The sequence below is a fragment of the Corvus kubaryi genome, unplaced genomic scaffold (assembly GCF_017639235.1).
Source record: "Corvus kubaryi isolate FWS band 111438036 unplaced genomic scaffold, C.kubaryi_AGA036_p1.0 split2-37374, whole genome shotgun sequence".
Lineage (NCBI taxonomy): Eukaryota > Metazoa > Chordata > Aves > Passeriformes > Corvidae > Corvus > Corvus kubaryi.
In genome coordinates, this window is record NW_024582082.1 from 1,435,267 (window position 1) to 1,460,042 (window position 24,776).

The following is a 24,776-nucleotide window of genomic DNA, read 5'->3' on the forward strand; positions in this document are numbered from 1 at the left end:
TTTGCTTTCCAGCCACAAGAGAAGAAAATCGTGTGCGTTGAAGTTTCTCCCAAGCAGCCTATTCCTGGGAACCCACCTTCCAGCTCCCTTCCTGTCCCACCCCCTCATGTCTGCCCTTCTCCGAGCCATTCCCCACCAACCCAACCCACCCCACCCCCCGGCAGGAAGCAGATGCTGCAGCCTCTCTACTTCCCCACTGTCTGCGACTCTGCAGCTGATGGGGCAGGGGATTGCTGGCTCAGGTTTTTGGCATCCTCTTGTGCAGGCTGGCTGGGTGAGGCGTGGGCTTGGCTGGATGGGCACTGGCTGACCGTTTTGCTGGAAGACTGGGATGGGTAGCGCTTCCTGCCATCTCCCCCTGATGTCGTGGGGTATCTCTTGTGTCCACCTTCCTCCCCCATGGGTGGCTGGAAGAGAAGCACCCCAGTATGAGCACAGCCTCCTCCAAATTCCCGTCCCTTGGGATCAGGAAAAAAGCCCTCCTACAAGCCTCCAATTGCAACTTCCCTCCCTGGCTCACAAGGAACACACACATTCACCCCAAGCACTCAGTTACCCTTCTGTCCAAATTTCCCGCTGTCAGATTTGACAAAAAGACTGACTGACTTCCAAATTGACCACAATGGTGACAAACTTGCTCATAGTCACCTGCTTCCCACACAGGGGCACAATCCAGAAGCTTGGGAGCCAAACCTCCCCACAAAGCTGGCTCTGCTCAAACCATCAATGCTCCCTTTCCTCACCTCACCAGGGAGGACAGGCTCACCCAGCTCCTTATCCCACACCGAGTGGATTTGCCATATTCCAATCCCGCCGTTTGTTCCCAGCCTGACTGCAATGACTGGGAGTGACAGTAGGTGTCACTGCCCCCCCTCCTGCCACCGCCTGGGGACCCCCAAAATCCTCCTTCCTCAGAGCGCTGTTTGCAGGGGCCATCCAGGAATGGTGCAGGAATTGTGTCTACTCACATCTACTCGGAAGTCCTCGAGGCGCTTGAACTTGCTGAGGTATTCTTGCAGTTTGCTGTTAATATCCAGATTTTTGGCTTTGGAATATTTTAAGAAGGCCCAGAACTTTTCCAGCCCATAGAGCTGCCCTGGAGAGAATAAAAAAAAATCCAGATGTCAGCAGGACAAAAAACCAAACAAGACACTTTTCCTCCAGGCTTCCCCACAAACCCTGCTGTCCTGCTGGTGGGCACAGCCTCGGCAAGATGGAGAACCTGGATGGAAGAAACCTACATCAGTCCTGGGCAGCCCCCTTGACTTGGGATGTCCCCAGGCTCCGCTGACTTGGTGGTGGCAAGGCTCAGCCACTGCGGGGCCTTGAGAAATCCCACAGGAAATGGTGCCACTAGAGGAAGGCTTTGGAAGAGCTGCAGCCTCCCATTGCCCTCCTCCAGCCCCCAGCAATCTTCAGGATGGTGAGGATCTACTCAACCCTCTCCTGAGAAATGAGCAACAGGACATCTCAGTCCCCAATACACAGCACTATGTGGCTTCCCCAAAACGATGAGAAGAGGCTCAGGAGCACCATGCAGCTGAGCTACACCACTGCCAATCTTAGAGAAGCCAAAGGAGGCACCTACCAGCTTCATAATCCTTGATGGTCTCTTCTTGGAAGTCCTTAAATATGTCTGGCCGGAATTTCTTCTCCAGCCCGTAGCTGTAGTATCTGAAAAGGCACTCCAGACCGTACCTGGGAAGGGAGCAGCATGTGGAGCTCAGACACTGGTGCACACAACACAGGGCAGCAGCAGGTGACTGAAGGCAACCCCCAGACCCACCTTCAAGCAAGGCAGAGGCACTGCCTTAATCTGCTGTGAGCATTGTAAAAGGCCAAACCCTTAGAAAAGGCCACTCTGTCACTCCTCTCTTACCTGTATCCCTCCTTCCCATCCTCCACAGCCAGTTGCTTGAACTCCTCATACATTTTCTTGTTGAAGTGATCTCGGAGGAAGAAGGACCAGAACCGGAAAAGTGTATTCATCTCCTGGGACTGACCAATGCCCAGTCGTTTCCGCTCTGTTTGGGGAAGAGGAGATGATTACAAGGCCAATCCTCTCCCACAGAGTCAGGGACTCACAGGCAGGAAGGCCCTGTGGCACTGTGATGACACCCAGCCCCAGCACTGGACACCCTGAGCACAGCCCACGCTCCCCACAAACCATGGGGACACAGCAGCTGCCAGCAGGGCTGTCCTGTAGGACCCTGCCTGTGTCCATCCCTGCCATGCTCCTGTCCCAAACACAGCAGTGCAGGGACACCCTGTCCCACCCCTCAGTGCAGTGTCCCTACCGTTAAGGCAGCGCCGCCGGTACTTGTGGTAGACGTGTTGTGTGAAGCCGTTCTCCTTGAGCAGCTCGTGTGAAGGATGCTGGAACTTGGGCAGGGACTGCGGGGTGCAGCCGTAGCTCCCGACAGCCGGGGTCCCCTCCGAGGGGCTGGAGCTGAGCGTGAGAGACTCCTGTCAACACCCTTCCTCGGCACCACCCAGCAGAGCAGGGTCACACTCCACCCCACCTGTTGGTCCCACCCACGCCATCACTACCCTGGGTTTGGGACATGAGCCATGGAGCAGCCTACTAGGAAGGGAACTAGTGTTTCTAATCAAGTCTCATTTTGCTCTTCTGCAAGGCTACAGATTTTCTCCAAGCCTTTCCAGGAAGGGCAGGTTTGATCCCTGTCCTTTCTGCAGCCACCTAACAGGAGACATCCCCTGCAAGACCAGATGCTGCCTTTCCCCTTCCTTCCCACACTCCCTCCCTTTCCCGTTTCTGCCTCCTCCATGATCCCACACGCCTGTCTGTGGTACCTGATGGAGGCAGTCCGGGGCCTGTGCTCCCGAGAGTCCATAACCCAGCCCACGTGGCACTCCATCGGAGGGTTCGAACTGTGCCTCGTCTTCCTCTTACGTGGAGTCTGCAAGACACAGTGCATCACAGATGTGTTCCTGTCCTCCCTAGGCCCCAGCTGGGAGACCCCAGCTCCCATTCCCCAGCCCAGCCTGGTCCCACCTTGGCATCTATCGTCCTGCCCTCTTTCACCACTGGGTAGAACCGGGGCGTCTGTGTCGGGTCCTTGAGCTGCGGCGTGCGTGGGGTGCGGGGGGTCCTGGCGTTGCGGTAGTTGGGTGATTCTGGGACAGTCGTGGGCAAAGAGCGGGCAATGGTGGAAGGCTCAGGGACTCCGAAGAGCTTGTTGGCCAAAGCGTCTGTAGGTACTGCAGGGAGAAACCCCCGCCCCGTGTCAGGCTGGGCTCTGGGCACCAGAGTGTCACTACCATCAGGCAGCTGGGAAGCAGCAGGGGCAGGAATGCAGGGACACATCCCCTCTCCCACACAAGCAGCTTCAAATCCAGTTTGGCTAGAAAGCACAAATCCTAGCAGCAGATGCAAAGACTGAGCTCCCCACAAGGTATCTGCTTCCTAGTGGTTAACAGCAGCAACAAATCCCTGTCCCCAAGGACACGGCCCCGGTGTCACACAGGCAAACAAGGCCCAGCAGGCAGCTGCCTCCCAAGTACTCAGAGAGGGTCCAAGAGGAGAGCCAAATCCACGGAAGTACATCAGAGTCTGCCAAGGTTTTCTCACTCCACTGGGACAAAGACTGTGAGTTCTAGATCCCCAAAGTATTCAGCTAGAAGAGCATCATTAATCTGGGAAAGATCCAACTCAGAATATTCTGTGAACTCTGTGAACTAGATAATCCACCACACCTGTGACCCCAGTTCCATCTCCCTAGCTGCCACCCAACCTCCAAGAACCTCTCACCATGAGGAGCAGGGACAAATTTAGTACCACCCATTCATGCCCCATCTCTTACCTTGCTGGAACCTGGGGGGACCAGGAGGGACTTCCTGGTTTGGATCCACAGGGGGCTCTGGGGTCAGGGTGTCAAACTGCTCCCTGCTGATCATATTCACCTTCTTGAAGTTCTCCACCTCTTGCTGCATTGGAGGAGGAAGATGGTGAAGAAACCACTCACCCCATCACAACCATGGCTCTGCTTGTGCAACAGCCACAACGCTGGGTCCTGAGTGCAGTCCCAGGGTCTGGGTGCCCAGAGGGCACCTGCTGCACAGGGGCAGGAAGGGGAGATGCAGCAGACACAAAACTGGGCACTGCATAGGCCAGGTCTGAGCCATTGCTGCTCCCAAGCTTTCAGGGATCCCACAATGCAGCTTCACTAACCAGCACCTGCTTCTTTCAGGCTTTTACCACCCAGGTCAGAGCCAGTGCAGTAACGTTCAAGATGAGCTCAGTGACCTATTTATGGCCAGGACCCCCCTGCCACCATCTTGGGTCCTTAGAGCCCCCCTCCCCAAATCTTCACAGCCACACTGGCAGCAGGGCACAACACTCCCATGGATCTGAAGGACCCACACCCCCAACACACTGTCCCTGTCACCCTCAGCTTCTGTCACCCCAGAGAGCACTGCTTCAGCAATGGGCCAGGTACCAGACATAGAAGCACTGAGCCCATCCCATCTCACAGCCATGATTTCTGTCACTGAGTGAGTCTAGGCAAGTCCCCAAAAGTAAGAGTCACCAAGCTGGGACCCATACATTTCAAAACAGCAGGTGGGCTTTCTATAAAAAGCCCGTGTCCGTGCAAACTGACACCAAAATGGAGAAGAGCACAGGCCAAGACCAGCTCAGCCACCTATGAATTTGTTCCCAACACGTGTAGTCTCCAACAGCCTGCACCACAAAGCGCAGGGCACTACAGGCAGTGCAGAGACACCCAGTTCCCCTCACAGATCTGGGACTGCCAGCCAAGGTCCTGGCAGACAGCAGAACAATGGACCCCACGTTCCAGGTCACCTCACCAGTAGCACTTTGTTTACCTGGCTGCAGCCTCACGTCTGGTTACAGGGCTGTGTTTATCGCTGCTATGGCTGAGCATGATGCTGGGAGCCAAGAATCCCAAACATTGCAAGAGGACTAATCCCAGCTTAGTTCTACTCCACGAGTAGCCTGCAACCCACTGCCCTGCCCTTTTCACTCCAGCCCAGCAGCCACTGCTGCAGTGAGGCTCTCCACAGCCCACACGGATCCCTCCCATCCTTGCATCAGCCACTCTCACCTTGATCTGTGAATACTCCGGCTCAAACTGCTCTGTCCACAGGTCCTGCTCATAGTAGTAGAGCCCATCGTTGATCACCTTGGCCAGCTCTGAGCTCATTTTAGCCCTGGAAGTGTGGTTGCCAGTCCGGTCCCCCCCAGGATGCCGGCGCAGGTACGGAGGGGTCTGCGTCACGATGAGGATCTTGTTCACGTCGCGGTCGTCGATCTCGTAGTCCGAGTCTTCGTCTGACCAGTCGGTGAAGGTGTTCTTGCGGCCGTCCATCTGCTCCATCTCCTCATCGAAGAGGAAGTCGAGCTCCTCGGGTTCATCTTGGTCCTTTTGCTTCTGCTGCTGTGGTGTCTTTGACTCCTCTGGTTTCTGCAGGTAGGGGGGCAAGGGGGACACAGGGTGAAGACCACACACCGACATGAGACCCAGCTCTTGCCCCTTGTTTCTTTACCCCAGCCCATCTGGGGAGAACACCTCATTTACACCACTGAGGAGTAGCTCCAAAGGGGCTCAGATGGAAATGGGACAGACTGGGACATCACTCCCAACAGATCCTACTTGACTGAAGCCTGCCTATGCATGATCCAAGTCACCCCAACCACTGGGAGACTCCCACTCCAACAGCTCCCACATCACTTACCTTGGGCCTGGCTGGGGAAGGTCGGGGTCTCTTCTTCACTTCAATCCATGTCTCTGAATCCAGGTCTGGCAGGCTTGTGGACAGGCCCTTGGGCATTGTCTTCAGGTTACTGACCTCCTCTGTTTTGGTAGGGACTGGGCTGGCAGGACGTGGGGAGCCTGGAGCGGACTCTGGAGCCAACAAGAGCCACAAGGTGCTTTAGAGGGAGGGAGGGAACCCAGGGGGTGTGTGTAGCTATGAACTACCCAACCATTCTGGAAGCATGGCACAGCCTGTAGGGCTAACTGGCATCCAGTGGCCAAGGCTTACCAGCACAGTGCCCACAAGTGCTGGAGTGGGAATCTCCAGTTAAGGCTGTGATGCCAGGGGTGGCCACAGAGCTTTGCAGGTAACATCTTCCCAGACACACAAAGCCCTAAAGCAGGTGCTCTGCTGCTCTCTGGGAAACCTTCCCAAGAGAGTCTGGAGCCAGAACTTCTCCTGTCAAAACTCTTAAAACAGCACCAAGAAGATCCTTACCTTGGGCTCTCAGGCCCAGCCCTGGGCTCCTGCCAGCCCCCGTGGGATGGGGTGACTAGAGCATGGGAAGCCCACAAAGGACAGAAGACCCTTCTGCAGCACTTGGTTGACAGCTCCACACCTGCTGCCCAATTTGTGCCCAGTATCTCCTCAACCAGTAAAGAAAGGCTGGATTCACAAGTGCCCTCTGCTCTGCCCACCAGCTGTACACTATTTCCAGGCAAGTCAAGAGACTTTCAGCAGGACTGACCCTCCCTGAATCCCTTCAGCCTCAACTGAGGAAAAGCCACACTCGGTCTCTCACACCACCCGCATGTCTAGAGGCAGCAGCATTCTGGGGCTCCAAGGACAGAGCCCACACCAGCTCCCACCACCAAGGAGAAAGCCAACGGCAGAGCCCTGCCCTGGGGAACACTCCTGACTCTCAGGGTCTCAGTCGTGCTGCAGTCCCAGCACTGCATCCCACACCTCCCTCCACATTCCCCCAGGGCTCACCAGTCTCTTTCTGGAAGCTCTGCCGGGGCACAAACTCGGGGCAATTGATGAACTGTGAGAAGTCTGTCTGTGTGTAGTCTGCCATAGGGGGGCCAGGCAGAGCCCATTTTTCTGGCTGCTCTTTTCTCCTGATCTTCTCATCCACGATTTCCACCACCTTGCTGTCCTTCAGAGCCTGGAACCAAGCAATACTTGGTTAACTTAGGGCTTTGTTTTGGCATATTGAGGGCCTCAGCTCAAGTCATTCCTCCCTGGAAGCAGTAATAGGAGGCAGGAGCAAGTCAGGGACAAGAGAAGGCTCCACTTGCACCTCATCCACAGCAAACAGGCATCAATCACACAGGGGTGGTGAGAAGCAGAACAAGGAGGAAAGGTCACCTTTCCTTGCCCTCACCTTGATGATGAGGCTGATGTCGGTGGTCAGCGCCTGCACCCGGTGGAAGCTGGCGATCAGCGTGATGGGCAGGAAGCCATCCGAGTCCATCTTGCGGCGCAGGAAGAAGTCTCGCTCCAGGTTGTCCACGCTGAAGTAATATTCTCTGTATGGACAATGTGTCAGTGAGAGGAAGCTCCAAGCCACCATCCTCTGGGCACCCCCACGGAAATAACCCACACACACACACTGAGGGGAGCAAGCCTGGGGAGCCCAGGCGTGCTGGTGCTGGAAGCGAGGCAGGAACTCAGCACACCTCGGCTCTAACCCTTCCCGTGGGATTGGCTGCACAGTCCCCACCACCCAACACTGGGACAAGGACAGGAGGTGGTGCTCACATCTGCCTCTTGATGTAGTCCTTGAGCAGCTCCTGGTCCACGCTGTAGAGCTCAGCACTGCTGATGTTGTCAAAGTAGTAGGTGATGTTGCTGGCGTACTTCTGGGTGCGGGAGCCGTCGGAGCCCTCGAATTTCCGGTATCCGTACTGATAGTCAAAGTGCCCTGGGGACACCAGGAAGGGTCAGCACAGAGCCCCTGGGATTTGCCGCACAGGCTGCACTGCCAGATGAGGCTGGACTCCTACACAAACAGTTCCCTCTTCCTAAGGGCCCCCTGGAAGCCTGCAGTGGGGCACCCACATCCCTCATCCTCCTGCTCTCTGCCTTTGCCACAGAAGAGCCCAGGAACCCTCTTACCCAGGAGCAACTGGGCAGCCCAGTTGACACACAAAGGCCCTACACTGAAGCTGCATCAGGGCTAGCACAGACACTGCCCAGTCAAATGCTAGGGCACATGCTCTTCCTTATCCAAGCCACGACTCCTGCTTGGCTCTCCACATGGCATAAAGCCTTTACAGACTATCAACATGCTTCAACTCCTGCTCACAGAGGTATTGCAATGAGCAGAAAACAGGAAAAAGAGCTTGGCCTGAGTAGCAGGAAGACATTTGCTTTTATAAAAACACTAATAAGAATTATTTGCTTTGTTAAAAGCAGCTCAAGTTACCATCTGGAAAGACTTGCCACAATATTCCCCTGTATCCCTGGAGTGCTCTGCCCTCCCCAGCCCACATTAGAGCCCCAGGTCTCTCAGGCACACAGACACAGAGCCCTGCACACTGCGTCACTCTCCCTGCAGTCACAAGAGCACACACACAGTGATCACCTCCTCTGCCACGGCCACGGCCCCTGCCCCGGCCGCGGCCTCGGCCCCGGAAGGTGCCTCGCACGGCCCCTCCCTCGCTCTTCACGCTGGAGGTCTCGTCGTGGTCCTGCCAGCTGCGCTCGTGCTTGTTGTCGGGGTGCCAGCCTGCAGCACATGGGAAGGAGAGGCAGGAGGGGTATTAGGGCACAACAGCACCTCCCTGGAGCAAGCCTGCTGCACCCAGAGCCCTCTGAATGCAGGAAAGTTGCCCCCTGGTCACCGGGGCTTGCTCTGCCCCGCAGGCAGGCCAGGAGCGGGTGCCCAGCCCGAGCCCCCACCTTTGAGCTCGCTGCGGTTGTTGGAGGGGTGCCTGTGCTGCTCGTTTTGCCGGTTGTTCCGAGAGGCCGTTTTGTCCCTAGGTACCTCTGACTTCATGTCTATCTGCAAAGGGACCCACTTGTGTTTGTTGCCTGCAAAAGGACAGGGTTTGGGTGTGACACAGGTTCAGAGAGCATCTGCTTCCTCTCCCGCAGCCCCCTCTTGCCACGCAGCCCCCACACGTGGGGGAAAGAAAGCAGCAGGGCCTTTTGGACAGGCCCTGTCCTCTGACATCCCTCCAGACCTTGCTGGGTGCAGAAAAGCTCTGACGAGGACTCTGAGACATGGAGGGACATGATTCAGAACTTGCCTGTGGCAATTATCACAGCACTTGTCCTTCTTCTGCCCTTTTCTGCCTGCCCAGGCTCAGGCCAGACTGAGCCCACGTGTCAACCACAGCTGATACAACCCACAATGAGGGGCTGCTCTGCACCACCATGGAGCACACAGGAGGGCAGGCTCCTGCCCTGCCCCTCCTTGGGCCCTGCTCCATCTGCTCCCACCAAAATGACACCTGAAGCCTGCAAACACCTTTCCCCACAGCTGTCCCAAGTGCTGGGATCGTGTCCTGCAGCAAGGCCCCCAGGGAAAGCAGAGGATGCTTCCACCTGCCTGTGGGTTGTGAAGGGGGAGACAAGCTGAGCCCAGGGGACAGTCCCCATCAGCTCCTGCCTTACCTTTCTTCTTCTGGGCTGACTTCTGATTGTCATCGTCACCATTCTTCTCCTCCCCAGACTCATCAGATTTGGTTTTCAGGCTCTCTTTGCCATCACTCCCGTCCCCCTTTTCCTGCTCTTTCATGTCTTTCTTGACACTTAGCTTCCGAAAGGATGGTGCTTTGTGTGGCTGCTGGGGACACATCAGTGGAGGAAAGATGTGAGAGGTGAGAGAAGTGAGGAGCTGGAGGCAGACCCCAGCTGCCCCAGCAGGAACAGGAAGACCTTGCCCTAGGCTGGGTGCATCCCTGGTCTGTACCTCCCAGAGCTGTCCTGCTCCTAGGGAAGGGCTCGTGGCTGAGCAGGGCAAAGATGCTGGGAAGTGCTTGAGCTGAGACATCAAGATGGGCTGACAGGGAGACCTTGTGCTCATGGACGGGGTCGTCCTATAAGGAACCAGACTGTCCCAGTGGCAAAAGGGTGAGTGACCACCTTGCCCTGACAGCCAGCCAGGAGCTGGCAGAGCAGCATCCAAAAATAGAAAGGTTACAATGACACCCATGTCCTCAGCAGGAAGGAAAGGCCAAGCCCCTTGGGCATATCAAACCTTTCTCGTGCATTTTCAGTTCCTCCCACCAAACTCCTGACTTTGGCCCAGCCCCTTGCTGCACAAAGCAGCCCTGAGAAGAGCAGGTCTGGGAGTTGCCCTACCTGCTTCAGCCAACCCAGAGTTTAGACTGGGCTCCAGCTTCCCAGAATAGCACTGAGGGAGGGAGTCCACATGGGCAGCCCTAAAAGGAAATTCCCTGCACGCTATTCCTGGCTGCCTCCGCACTGACACTCAGCACCCCAAACGGCCTGGCTCAGCCAGTGCTTCCAGAGAGACAGGGAGGTCTGCAAGGGCCTTATCCTGCTCATCACAATGGTTCTGTGCTCTCACCTGGACACTCTTGTGGGCTATTTCTCCAGGTGTTGGCCAATTTGTGGCATCACCGAAGTCACCAACCTTGTACCAAAGAGAAAGGTCCTGTTAGTGCACAAAGCTGCAGGTGCTGTTCCCTGCAGCAGGGAAGAATCCTTTCCACCCACCACTGTCCCACAAACAGCTGTCGCCAGGAGGCTGGAGGGGGACACTCACACTGCACACGCACAGTCCCTCTCCCCACCCAAGCAGGGTCCCTGAACTAATCCCAAGTAACTGCAGACAAGTTTATGTCCATCAGATATGGTAATGAGGCTGCCACGAGTCCTGCAAGCTCCCAGCCTCTCACCAAACATTCTCCCCCAGCAGCAAGTTGCCCAGGGTAATTCACTCAATCACAGGCACCATCCCTTGGACAGGGAAAGCACTCAGCTTCCAGCATTCTAAATCCACCTCAAGCAACCACATCCCACTGAAGAAGCTCTTCCACCTAGCGGCAGTCACAGCCAGGCACAGCCCCACTGGAGTGCCCAGCTACAACCACCACGTGCTGCCAACAAAGTAAGGGAATGGTCTCGTGGCGGGGGAGAAAATTCAAGCAGGTGTTGAGGACTCCCTCATTCCAGTCACCCCATGGTCACACAGGGGAACATCAACTACTTCTCTGCTGAATAAATGACCTGGTCACTACTATTATATCTACCTCTTTCAGGTTTCAGAGAATCTGCAGGACAGAGGAAAGAAGCCAAACAGCTGCCCAGGTACCAAATGAATCATGGCTGGGCACTGAGTTTATGTGGGCACAGGGGCTCCTCCTTGCCCTTGTGGGATTGTTATTTCCAAATTAATGTGGAGTCAAATTAATTTTTGATCCCTCAGGAGATCACATCTTTACATGCAGGTGCCATGCTCCTCTGCCCAGGAGGCAAGTTTCCTGGGAAAACCAATTCCAGTGCAGGGCCATGCCTGTTTCACAGAGAGAAGCACCTTTCATCCCCAGGGCCCTCCTCTCTCCAAAACGAAACAGAGGAGAAAAGTCCTATCAAGTTGCAGATACATCTCCACTGGCTGCTGGGAGCCAACACCAACAACCCATGGCCCGAGCTGTGCCCCAGAAGGAACTGTCCCTCCATCACCACTGACTGCCTGGAACAAACTGCCCTGGTTCCTCCAGAGGAGTTGCTTTGTCTGACATCAATTCCTGTGGCTCTCTGTGTGCCAGTGAGGAACAGACTGCACAGGGAAGGACAGAGCTGCGGACACACCACTGTCACCACCCTGTCTGCACTGCAAAGCTGGGCACAGGCTGAGCCCACAAGGAATTTGGGATGTCCTCGCAGTGGCATGAGATGTTTCCCACATCCCGGACTCCTCCAGGTGCCTCCCTGTTAGAGGGGAGGTGAGAAGGTCTCCCCTGACCTAGCTGGGGCAGAAAGCCAGTCAAAGCAACATGCAAGACCCCTAAAATGCTGAAGAGGATATAGAGAACAAGGCCAGCACACTAGCCCCTCCACAACCAAGCTTGTGAAGGGAGAGCTCTCCAGACCTTCAAGAGGCTCATGCAGCACTGACAACTGCACCGGAAATAGGGGGCCATTGAGAGGACAGCAGCACAGCCTTACCTTGCTTCCTTTCCTCTGTCTTGGGTTGGCAGCCCTCACCACTTTCGCTGGAGTTGTAAGTTCTGCAAGAGAAGGACAACAAAAGTGTTAAAACACAGCTGAGAGCTGTGGGTGGGAGTGTTGGCTCTGGAGAGAAGTGGGTAGGAAGCAAAGCAGCTCCCCCTTTATCAAAGGAGGGCTAAGAGGAAAAGGTGAGCAGAGAACACAGCTAGCTCCTGACTTGAGTCTCAAAACAGCCCCATTAAGATCAGAAAACTCCTGACCAATCCAGGTGGGTCAGAGATGGACTTTTAACCCTAACCTGCTGCAGGAAGGCACTCCCTGCCTTAGCTCTGCCCTCCCCTCTTGGCCTTGCCAGCCAGGGAGGAAGGGGGACAAGGAGCTCAGCTCATTCTGCAAAGCACCCACAGAACAGCAAAACAAACATGCCCTTGAAGAGCCAAGGCCCATCACGGCACCATGAGGCCGGTGCTGCCCAGGGAGCAGAGCAGGGCTCCAACAGAGGGATGCAAAAGTCTCTGGCTGCTGAATCCTGGTTTGAACTCAGGCATCCCAGCAGGGACAGCAAGTTCACAAGAGGAAATGTACAGAGAGAATGAGCCAGATACATCAAGTGCCTAAATCCTGCTACAGCTGAAAGTATTTAGGCACTGAAGCACCTCTGGGGTGTTTTAACACATCAGAGTGAGACCGTTGGGGTTCACACCACCAAAGACCTCACAGCAAGTCAAGATCTCAACCTCACCATGGCCCATCTTGGGTCCTGCTCACACACCACCTCCTCACAAGCAGAAATAGGAACTCAATTTGCTTTCTCCCTCAGGTTTGGCTGCGAGGTCTCCCCATCAGGCTCACACATGGCACGCAGACTCCAAGCAACAGAGCAGCACGACTCTACCAAACACAAACCAGCCCCACAAGGACCACGAGGAGGGTCTCCTCCAGGACACTGGTGCTCCACAGGGGGAGGAGAGCCTGCTGGGCCTTGCCCCAAGGGACAGCCTGTGCCAGGTGCCAGGCTCCAGCAGTGAGGATTTCTGCTGACTCACTGGCTTTGTTTAGAAGAAAAGCAGCCCTGACTGGGGTAGGGAGAGAGGATCAGCAGAGGCTATCTGGGGATGCCCCGGGAAACACCCTGAGTAGCCTACTCAGCTCTGCTCAAAGCTGCCTTTGATCTCCTGCACAAGGCTGGACAACTTTGCCTGGATGATCAAAACCGGTCCCCTTCTGAGCCTCAAAACCAGTGATTCATCCTGGCCTTGCTCAGAGCAGGAGGCTTTGAAGTGTCAATAAGGCAGAGTCAGACACGGCAGGACAGAACCATGTGCACTCCCCTTCCCCAATTCCTTTCTCTAAGGCTCCCACATAGGGATTTCAACTGCAGAAGAGTCCAAGCTCTCAGCTTGGTCCCTGAACCCTCCCTTTTTCCCCCAGGACCTCCCCAACCCACCTGCAGTGCCTCCCTTCATGAGCAGCGGCAGTCCCACGTGTGCTTCATTTATTCCATGTGCACTTCATTGAGAATCCTGGCTCCACGGCACAAAGCTTGCCACAAGCCTTTTAAACTTCCCTGCTAGTGTAGGAAGAGCCAGCGCTTTCAAAACAGCCCCCAAAATCCTCCACTCAACGCCCACAGATGTCACCAACTAAATATAGCTTCAAAAGGCACCAGGAGCTACAGCACAAACCCACAGCCAGCCCGGTTTTCCACAGATACAGAGCACCCCTGCCTGCTCCAACAGCACTGATGGGACTGGCACAGCCTCATCAAGGCTCCAATCTCGGGGCTGGGGCACAGCAGGGCTCTCTCTCTCCCTGCAAGGATCCCATCCAGGCGCCTGCTCCCACCACAGAAATGGCATCCAGCCCTTTCCTCCAGCTGCTTCAGCTCAGGAGCCCTCAAGGCCATAGATGTTCTTGTGCTTTTTTTTTTGGGAACCAGTCAAAGAGAAGGGGCCCTCACAAGTACCCGTGAAAGAGGATGAAGGGGCACAGGCTGCAGGGGCGGGTGCTGCAGACTCCATCATCTCTGCGGGGGAGGGAGGAGATTGTTTGAAACAAGTTCTGCCGCTTTCCTTATCTGCAAGATATGAACAGGGATCCCTTATCTCGCTGAGGTGCTGAGAAGACTAATTAGCATTTGCAGAGCACTGCGGAAGACAAAACACAAAGCAAAGGACTGCTGCCCGGCAGCGAGGGAGGAAGGGAGGCTGCTCCGGGCTGTGGCTGCGGGCAGCTCTGGCCAGCTTGGAGCATGGATGGAGCTGAGATCCAGCAATTCACGGTGGAGACCGAGAGGGTGTGACTGCGCTGGTGGACACATGGTCAGACACACCATCTGCTGAGTCAAGACCACGGTATGCACAGGCCACGCATGGCTGGCACCCTCCAGGGCACAGTGACATAATCAAGGGCACCAGCAACATGTCTTGTGGTCCTCAGCTGAAAAGACCCACTGCAGGAAAACCTCACTGCATCCGCCTGAGACATGGAGAGCAAGTCAGTGCTGCTCATCCCACACAGGAGCTCAGGACAGGCAGGGAGGGATACTGCCTTGGTTCACAGCCGAGCCTTTAAAAGCTGCTGACAGATGTCTCAGACCCCTGGGCGTCTCACAACCCTCCTTTTGCATCTGTTTGGTGGCAGTAAGTAATTTCAGTTGCACTAGCAGTGCCTGACCACCTCCCGAAAAACAGGGCCTCTCTGTGTGAGGGGACAGACAGAACAGCTGCAGCAGGAGCCAGAGTTTCAGTGGTGTGAGGCTGGCACGGGGACAGCGGGCAGGGAAGCAAGGAGCAGCTTTGCCTGCAGCCACAGGGCAGATGCTGGCACAGCCAAGAACAGAAAAGCAGGTCTTGAGTTTTGATCTGCTGCCTGCAGCCAGAACCTGATCGTTTGCCTAGCCATGGGGTTGCCCAGCCACGAGGAGACTACATCTTAGCAACCAAGGGGATGAGGCACAGGTGGCAGCACCCACAGCAGCCCCAATGCTGCTGTCACAGTCAAACCCTTCCCGTGGCTGTGCCACAGCCACAGCACTCGCCAACACACCTGACAAACACCAAGGGCAAGGCTGTGCAGACACCTCGTGCCTTCCTTCAGCCCACACCTGTCTGGGGCACAGAGCCATCGAGGTGGAAGGCTCACAGGGGCATCCAGGTGAGCACATGCCTCTTATCTGGAAGAGGAGCCCATGCACAAGGACCAGACAGCCAGAGAGACAGCAGATCCACAGCTAAATGTCCCTCCACCCCAACAGGGACATGTGACATAGGACCACTGAGCTCAGCCAAGGAAACATATTTACTGCCTTATCTGGGAAAATGAAACCAAACACCCAGCAGTCTCGTTTCCTGCCTTTTCTTGCATCCAATGACATTTATAATGGAATTTTAGAGAAGGTAAATGAAGAGAGGGAATAAATCTGAAGTGCTGGGCAGAGACCTGGCATTATTGGAGAAATACCTGTACCTATAGCAAGAACGCTGTAATGCCTGCTCCAGGTGTACCACTCATGTGCAGTGCAGACCAGGGCTCAGAGAACCCCAGCAGCAGCTAGGACAGCCTCAGGGGGCAGCCCAGGCTCCCAGCAGGAGTGCAGAGTCCTCAGCTCTGGCACACTGTCCCTGACACAGCACCCCCTCCTTACCCAGCAGCCAGGTTGACAGAAAGGAGCCATCCTGCTCCCTGCTCCACAGCCTGGCACCTACGAGAAACTGCTGATAAAGGTGGTTCCAAGCCAAGAGCCCGGACTTTGTGCTGAAGAGGCTGAGGCAGGGGCGCATGCTCTGTGATGCACGTCATGATGGAGCTGGAAGAGCCAGACCAGTATCCCCAGTTTCCCCAGAGCCCTGGCAGGAGCTTGACGGTGCCGCGTGGGACAGACGGCCACGTGTCCAGCAGTCCACCAGGATCCACTTCAACTCTTCTGTCTCCAAACAAACCTCCCTCCTTCCCACACTCCACGGGACACTCTTGGCACATGTGAAGACTGTAAGTCACAACCAACACAATGCTCCTTCGAGGTTTTTAGGTGAGAAAGAGCAAATGGAGCTTGGGCAAGGGTGAGCTGAGAAAAACGTCTGAGAAAAAGGGAAAAGGGTGAACTGAGAAAAATGTTTCTGCCTGGGATTAGCTGTTCTCCCTGGAGAGAGGTAGCTCCTTCGGAATCATTCTGTGAGGGCAGGGAAGTCCCTCCTGGGGTACTGACACAACCTGCAAAGAAATTCCCTTAAGACAGACCCAGCAGGCAGCTAGCCACAGCCAAGCCTGCCAGGACCCCACCATGGCTGCAAGAATCCCCTTCCGGGCCTAGAAGAAGACTTAGGGAGCCAACAGAGAACAGCTCCAAAGGTGCATCCCCACCATGCCAACTGGGAAACTCAGGGCACCAACCCTGTCCCTGTCCTTGCTCCAGGCCTCAAGCAATCTCTCCCTCAGGGTGGCCTAATCTGCACAGCAGCAGAGGCACAACATGGATTCAGAGACTCTCCTGTGGCACTCCTCACTGTCCATGCACTCCGTGCAGGACATGGAGTCTGAGCCTGACCAAGCCATCAGAGGACACAGCTGGTGAGCTTCATGTCCACCAAGAGCACACAGAGACATTTGCAGGACGAGTCCTGCAGGCCAGATGTGACCTGCAAGCCAACAACAGTCCCCGCTCCCACCAGCAGCCTGTCTCCTGCAGGCAGTGACAAAGCTCTTTTCTTTCTGAGTCCATCCCAAGAGGACCCCCTGAACTTAACTTAAAGGCAGAGAAGCCTTGAGGGATGGGCAAATGTCCCTTTTGTGCCCCTTCTGTGGGTGCTGCACCCGTTTCTGCATCAGTAAGAAGCTGTGGTGGGCAACACACCCTTGCTGTAAAGGGGCTGGGAAGCAGCAGCAGATGGGAGGGGACCTCAGGCTCCCCAGGGAGCCATCTGGTAGCACCCCTGTGTGCAGAGAGGCACAGATACCCCCAGACACCAGCAGATCCACCTCTGCCCTGCCTCCCAAGGAGCTGCTCCCAGCACGGCCTCAGCCATGTGCCAGAGCTAATGCCAGACTGAGATGGGAAACACTTGTCGCTGCAGCTCCACACACGGGCGGAAAAGCCTGGGATTTATAGCACTGACTGCTTGGCATGCTCACATTTTGCTGAATGCATCACAAGGCACACAAAGCCAGAAAGGTTCAGGACAGGCTCAGCCCGCAGACTGCACCTCCTCTAGGTTTGCAATGTTTTACAGCTCTACCTCCCACCAAATCACAGCCACAGGCTGTGTGAGTGCATGGAGGAGGAAACGAGGGAGCACTGGATGGAGTTCTCCAACAGCTTTAAATGAGATGTTATCACAAGGAATCTTCCAGCACAAAGGGGTTGGTGTCTCCACAACAGGGGCTCCCACCTGCTCCTGGGGACTGTGGAGAACCACAGTCAGCCTCATCATTTGCAGCATGAGGTCTCACAGCTCCCAGCTGGCAGCATTTGGCCTTGCTTACAAAGGTAAGAGGAATATCTGCAACACCTCAGCAATATCAGAAGTTTCCTGTACATGCAAGAAAAACTGCAGTAGTATGGTCAAGGTCAGGATCAAGCAGAAGACTGGATCCTTCAGGTGAATGGTTGAGCAGTATTCAGGCTTGTAAATCATGTGGAAAGCCTGGAGCAGGAGATAAGCTGCAGGTACCACAGCTCAAAGCCTTCCAAGCAATTTTCCACAGCTCCTCAGCAGAAGCTCCACTGTACAAGCCCTACTGTAACAGCAAAGGAAGCAAGGAGCTGCCTACACCTCTCTGCAATGCAAGCTCTGCAACTGCTGCAGAGATCACTCGCTAAAAATAACTTCAAAAAGGGCATCTGACAGCCCCACAGAGAGCATGAGAACACTCCCACCTGGGTGCCCTAGGCAGCTCCAAGAGCTCAGGAGTTTGCCCTGGAAAAGCACAGGGAGGGAGGCTGGGGTACAGGCAGGTAGAGCGAGGACAGCGCTGTCACAGGCTGAGTGTGGGCATCCGAGTTATAATCCCAGCTCTCCAAACCCTCACATCCCTCAGCTGATAGTCCTGAAAGCCCTGGAACAGGAGGAGCAGCTCAAGACACGTGCAGAGCCCATATCTGCTGACAGCACAAACGGGCAGCACAGATCCTCACAGCAAGCAGGGGCTCCAGGCAGATCACAGCCCTTCTCAGGGAGCTGAGGAACAGCACTGCTCCTTTAAACACACAAAGCTGCTACAAGCTCTACACATGTGCGTTATCTGCAGGGTCTGACTTTTATTTCCAGAGCAAATGAGGGGCAGGAAGGGTCTGGACTTACCAAAAATGCACGATCATCTTCCCTGCAGCCTCTCAGTCCAAGACAGAAATGCTCCAACTTGTGACCAAGCTACACTCCAGGAGGAGCGGGTTAGGAAACGCCAACAGGCATTTCTAACATTAACAGTGTCAGCGAGGGCACCCTGGATTCTTCCTGGCACAGACAGCTACTATTAAAGGTAGCAAATGAACTCCCTCTTAAGGGCAAGTGACATCTTTCCACCGCCTTTTCAAGCAAACCTCTTTCCTGAGGAGGATTTCTAGGAAACTCCTGACACACAACCCATGCTCACAGCGCTGCACACGATCCCTGAGATGCCAGGCACACACGGAATGAGACAGCACATGAACCACCCCCCAACCACTTTTCTACAAAAAAAAAAAAAAAAAAAAAAAAAAAAAAAAAAAAAAAGGAATCCTAAACTAAGGGCTCTCCAGGGGAAGCCAGTGGTTCCCAGAAACCAAGAAGCATCGCACAGAGGATACAGCCAAGGTCATCCAGCTGACAAGACTTCAGAAACTCAAAATGAGGAAGCTGGGCTGGCTCAGGCCCCCGCAGCTGCTGAGCCGCCCTGTTGTCTCTGAGCAGGGAAAATGCACTCACCACCCCTGCAGGAGAGGCTACTCCAGCATCAGTGCCTGACCCAGCACGTCTGGTGCAGACACATCTCCAGCTGGCAGAGCATGTCACCAGCAATTCCTCTGCCAGCATGGAAGACAGAAAAGCCTTCAAGGACACCTGTGAACACTGGGTCAAGTTAAATGGTTCAGGGAGAGGGGCTGGAAAAGCCGGCCGCGCTCCAGGGAAAACACTCCAGGGAAAACGCCGCGTCAGTCTGGGCCCCTGAGAAAAGGCTCGAGTTGATCCAGCTGCCGCTCCAGGCACGAGGCACAGCAAGGACACCTCAGCGCTGGGACAGGAGGGCACCTGAGGCAAGGCTGCAGGGGCCCAGGGTATGCAAGTGAGCCAAATCGTGGCGGAGATGGAGGGTCAGGCCCTCCTTCAAGCCAGCTCACAGACCAGTTGATAGTTCACGACCTAAAAAATAAAATCAGTCACGGGGGAGAGGGAGGGCTGACATGAACAGGAACTACAAGACAGCAAAGACAGACACCAGACTCATAACTCCTTATAAAACAGAAAAAATCCCACCCCACTCACCTCTGGGGACAACTGATTTGCAAATTAAAAGGGGGTGTCCACCCTCCAGGAGGGATCAGGAGCAGTTCCCTCAGCTCCCGTAGCTCTGCCAGGCTCTAATGAAAAGCTAGTTAACAGTTAATTATTACCCATTCAGACACACGATCCCCTACTCTGACTGCCGGCTGGGAGGGATAAGACAGTCACGTGATGCAAAAATCCCGACCTTATGAAAGCACGGGCAACTATATTTAGTTGGAAAAACGATGACCTAGCGAGCCTGTTCCTCCCTGGCCCCCCCCTCAGAGGAGCAGACCTGCCACCTCCCGAGATCTTACCTCCACGGCACCCTGGAAGATCCTCATCCAGCAGGAGTTGTAATACTCAAAACAGGGACACCTGGCACAGGAGCAAGCCCTGTGTGCATGTCCAGGTTATCCCGGGTGGAGGGGCCAGACCAGCACATAGTCCAGGCTGGGGGGACCCTCCCTCTCCATCCTCAGTGCTCTGGAATGGGTCACCTTGTCAGCAGCAAAAGCTGATAAGCAGCAAGAGCAACAAACAGGGGCCTAGCCCAAGGTCCTGGACCTTATCTTGAAAGCAGGAGGCACACTGGGAACCTGACCAGTGTGACCAGCACAGGAGAGGCATTCAGCAGCAATGCTCCAGCTGCTGGCTTCTCCATGCCAGAGCTGGTGACAGGAGTTTGCCTCCCTGGATCACTCTACTCCTCTCAGAGTACCTGGGTGACCAAGACAGACACCGGCGTGCTGAGAATGGAGTGGGAGCCAAGGCAGCACCACTGCGGAGAGATGGCCCCAGAAACAAAATCCAAGAGCATCACCTGCTCCCTCTGCAGTGAAAGAGCGTCAAAGCACAAGAAAAACAAAAAGCCTTAGGACCAGACATCATTAATCTGTTGTCATCAGCAGAAGGGTGCTCTCTGCCTGCATCCCGCTGCGGCTGATGAGACAGCACAACCGGCGGCGCCCGTGGCACGAGCGAGAGGAGGTCACTGCATCGCTGCCGAACCCAGGGCGCCGTGCTGACACGATCCCTTTAATGGCCGTCAGCCTCTTCTGCAGCTGCATCTGGGGACTTGGAAGCTGACAAAACCCTTCCTGGGAAGCATCTGGTACGTCTCACTGTAAATATTTAACAACAAAGAGACAGGAATCGAGAGCCAAGCGCCTGCAGAGAGACCCTCCAGCTCCAAGCGTTCGCACTGTCTAGGAGGAGACTGTGCAGCTCCACTGTGGCAGTGGAGGGGGAGAGGGGTTGTACAAGGCAAAAGTACAAACTCTGCACAAAATATGCCTCTGGAAAACCTGTCATCTCAAAGAGAATGGGTTTCCAGAGAGGAGACGGTGACGTAATTTAAATAACATCATTCCGAGTTCCTCCCACTGTGATTCCTGTACCTGACCAGCAACTTTTGCAGCGGCATCCCTGCGAGGCCAGAGTGTCCCCTGAGCAGTGGCCACTTGCTAAGTGACCACTTAACCTCACCCTCAGCCTACACAGCTGCAAACTTGCCTCCCTGACTGCATAGAACAAGAAGAGACTGAGCAGCAGCTCGGCTTGTGAGGCCAAGGAAGACAAGGCCAGCACCATGCAGAAATCCAGCCCCATCTCCTGGGGCAGGAGAAAGCAATAGGGATTTGGTGGTAGGAGCAGGTGCAGCAAACTTTCCCAGGAATTTAGGGAGGTCAGACCTAGGTCACCCACTAATCAAGGTGCCTCCATAAATGCGCTGAAGAAATCTTACAGTCCCGTAACCACCTGGATTAAACTAAGCACAGGTATGGGGGTTTCCTCCTGTTGGTGAATCCAGAGTATTAAAACCATGACAAGGTACTCAAATATCCCTGTGATCTTTGAGTGCAAGCAGAAGGGCTTCTTTTTGTGTTACTTCAGGATTACTGTACCTCAGCTGAGCTGATCTCAGGGCATGCTTTCCAAGCACAAGATACACCATCCTCACTTATGCCCCCCAGCTTAAGTGAGATGCAGTGACATTCTGGGTTATTTATAAATCACTCTGATATAGCAGCTTCCTTCCTGGGTTCGCAATCACATGAATCCTGATGCATAAACCACTCTCTAACAAAGCTAATTCCTGTGCTACAGGTGGCTACCTCCCATGTCAATACAGAGCATAAGAGTACAACACCCTAATCCAACTAAGTTTTCCCACAGGAGTCAGGAATACCCAATTACAAAAGAGTGCAACATAGCACTTTCCTAATTTAAAGATCTATCTCCCCTCCTTTTCTTTCTAAAGGATTAAAAACCACTTCCTTGCAGTGGTAGCATCACCCTCATCTCTTTACGGAAAACTTCACAGCATTTAATTCAAAGGCGCATTTATAAACTCAAGAAAGATATCTCAGACACTGCTGACAATTGTATAAAATGATCAGGTCAGGGTGCAGCAGATGAAAAAAGTCATCAGGAGTGGTGAAACCAAGACAGAGCATCACTTGCTGCTCTGTTGAACATCAGCGCATCCACAACTGCACCCTGCAGTCAGCTCTGGTCTCTGGAATTCAACAAGGGCACAGAGCTGTTACAGCTGCTCAAAGAAAAGCAATTAAACCACCCAGAGGCAGCTCCTCCAGAGGCGAGACTAAAAAGGCTGGGATCCTCCACCATGGAGAGGCGGAGGGCTGGCTGCAGCACACAGCAGGCCAGGAGGGCACAGGCACAGCACACTAAGCTAGCAGGAGATCCATTTGAAGTGGCAAAAGTATTCCCTTCCAGAGCAGGCAGCAAATTTCACATAGTAGCAAGTCCTGGGAGCTGAACAGCATCGGTCACCTGGCAGAGGAGTTTGGTGTTCACACCAAAGTTGTCCGCAGACATCCAGCTACAAATGCGCCCTCCCAGTCCTCCTCAACAGCAGAAGTGGGAATGTCAAAGTGCATCCCTCTGCCCACCAAGCCCAACCCTGCATCTCTCAAGGGTGTTGAAGTCTCCCAACTTTCCATCTGAACTCCAGATCACATGGTTTGAAGTGGCTCCTTCTGAAAAGCACCCTACAGCTGCTGAATCCTGGTTGTGGGATGTGGGAGAGGAGAGGACAGAGGAACTGCTGTGCCAGACAGAAGGAAAGTGAGGCCTCTCTCCAACAACTGCTTTATTTGCAAACACTATTAGGTAACTGGGATGCAAACACTGCTGCCCTTCCACCTCCATAGCGCTTGCACGTGACATGGGGATGATCCAGGCTGAGGGCAGGATACCACTGGCATCCATATGCTAACAAGCAGGAACATGCTCTGGGGCACACTACAGCTACTGAGCCTACAAAATGGCAGATTTTTGGCTCAGGCGCCCCACCTATGCAATTCCCAACCCTGATACTGCAACTCAGCATCTTCCATCACTCTGTTAACCATTTCCTTGGGAGAACAGACTTCTCACCCAGAGGGAAAACCAGCCATAGAAACCCACCTGACTTACCAGGATTAACCTTAAAAAATAGACCAGACACGGGTGTGGGAGTTCTGGTGACCAAAGCAAATCAACTCATTCAGTAACCTCAGCAATGAAAAGGAGGTGAGGGAGTCAAACCCAACAGCCTCAGGAGTGCACAACAGCTCTGGTAGCAGGAGCAGTGCTACTCTGCCTTCGCCTGCTGCCTTCACACTTCAATGTGTTTTGAGATACCAGAGCTTCCAGATAAGCTTAGTGCATGGGAAGAAAAAGCAAGGCACCAGCTTTAAGCCTTTTCTGAGAAAGACTGCACAGTGTCTTGTGCAGCCACCATTTAGAGGAATCCTGTTTAAGCTTTAACTTATCTCCTAAAAAACATACAGAATTGTAAAAAAGCCCCCAGCTCTGTAGGTAATGTCTTCTGCAACACTACTGACATGTAACAAACACTCTCTGAAGCACTATCATCTGCTGCAGACACACACTCATGCCCCACCCTGGAGACAGCTGTGCAAGGTCCCCAACCAGCTGGAGAACAGAGGATGGAGCTGTGCCAAACAAAGGACATCTCTGAGTTTGCAGCACAGGCAGACAAAACCCAATACCCAAAGAAGACAGATCTTCAGCAGGGTGAAGAAAAGCCTCCTATTAACTCAACAGATGGGAATATACCTTTGCTGCTTCAAAACCTTAGTATTTCACTCTCGTATGTTGAGAAAGCAACAGAATCATGAGAAACTTACAACTGTGGAATCAAAGCCTTAATCCAGTGCATCTAGTTGTATACCACGGCCTTGTTAGCTGGCTAGAGCTCTGGAAACACATCCACAAATTTCATCCCTCTGATCAGCTCAGGAACTTAAATTACAGTGCCTCCAATGTTACACCAGACCACCTTTTTTTTTACTGAAATCAGCTTTAAGGCAACAGAGCTGATTTCCATACTTCCAACACCTCCACCATCAACAGCAATTTACCCTCACACTATCCATGAACTGGTGAAATGGGATCCCATGCAAAGCCAAAGATGGGCATCAGAGGTGGACACAGTGACATGCCTAGGGTGACACAAGGCCACATCAGGCACTGACTTCCATTCCCAGTGCCTTTGCTATAGGACATCCCCACATGGCACCACAGCTCTGAGACAACAGGCTCCCACTGAATGATCTTGGTATCACCGGTTAAAACACAAACCTTTCCTTCAGTCTTGGCACTTCCACAACACCAACCTGGATGAGGAGCTTCTGGCAATTGGGAAAGGCATGAATTGAGATCATCAGTATCTGCTTCGGAAAACTAATTCCTTTCCTGATTTGAAACCTCCATCCAGAGCAACCTCCCTCCCAGCAAGGCTGCACACACCACTGGGGCCAGGAAGTCTTTTCTCTGCACTGATGGCAACACAGTGAGTTGTCCTGGTTGTCCTTAACAGCAATACTCAACAGCAACACACAGACTACAAGCCATGGGGGAGGTCTGTGTCTTCCCAAAGTATTGCAAATTCAAATATATAACCTCGGGTTCATAGGCACGTCCATCTGTATACAGGTAACGTATAAACAACAACAATCTGAGCTACATTTGCATCTTGACACATCAGTGTTTTCAATTATGTGTGATGACCAAGACCTACAAGTTCCCAAACTCTTTCACCCCGGACATCCAAATTTGCTATGCTACAATGTACGGGAGGAAAGAACCTTCCAGCAGTTTAGTCATCACTACATGAAAGCATAAAAGACCTCCCTGCTATACAGGAATGGCCAAATATTAAAGGTCTGTACTTTCTTTACGAAGTTGTTTTGCTTTGGTTTTTGGGGGGTTTTTGTTGGTTTGGAGTTTTTTTGTTACATTAATGTCCATTGCATATTCTTGTACCAGTCTTTTAAGTCTGGTTAGCGCTGACTCTGAAGGAAGAGAAGTGCAGGGAAGGCAAGGGAGAAGGAGGTTTCAAGAGCTCCATTTTTATTTAATACATACCAGACTGGCCGTCAGTTGGAAATATAT

General features: G+C 53.8%; 1 protein-coding gene across 2 annotated transcripts; it reads right to left on the reverse strand.

Moving 5' to 3' along the window:
• Positions 1-24,776, reverse strand: LOC121658140 (la-related protein 1-like). 2 transcript variants are annotated; one of them, XM_042014673.1, is made up of 19 exons: positions 24,750-24,776; positions 11,887-11,948; positions 10,283-10,348; positions 9,364-9,532; positions 8,647-8,778; positions 8,330-8,473; positions 7,504-7,666; positions 7,127-7,271; positions 6,733-6,907; positions 5,719-5,888; positions 5,088-5,447; positions 3,825-3,948; positions 3,017-3,222; positions 2,815-2,921; positions 2,298-2,449; positions 1,880-2,024; positions 1,589-1,698; positions 969-1,096; positions 1-407 (listed from the first exon to the last, which is right to left on the reverse strand). In XM_042014673.1, exons 4-19 carry the CDS (start codon positions 9,485-9,487, stop codon positions 186-188), a joined length of 2,607 nt encoding a protein of 868 aa, XP_041870607.1. In that variant the 5' UTR covers positions 9,488-9,532; positions 10,283-10,348; positions 11,887-11,948; positions 24,750-24,776; the 3' UTR covers positions 1-185. The 2 variants fall into 2 exon arrangements, with proteins under 2 accessions (XP_041870607.1, XP_041870606.1); XM_042014672.1 differs by having other exon boundaries at positions 9,364-9,535.

Bases quoted from the DNA above. Each gene is read 5' to 3' on its own strand.
- LOC121658140 (XM_042014673.1), bottom strand. From the start codon at position 9,487: ATGAAAGAGCAGGAAAAGGGGGACGGGAGTGATGGCAAAGAGAGCCTG. The intron at 8,474-8,646 runs GTGGGGGCTCGG...CATGTGCTGCAG, and splicing joins CAACCGCAGCGAGCTCAAAG to GCTGGCACCCCGACAACAAG. The intron at 7,667-8,329 runs GTGATCACTGTG...TGGTGTCCCCAG, and splicing joins CCGTGGCCGTGGCAGAGGAG to GGCACTTTGACTATCAGTAC.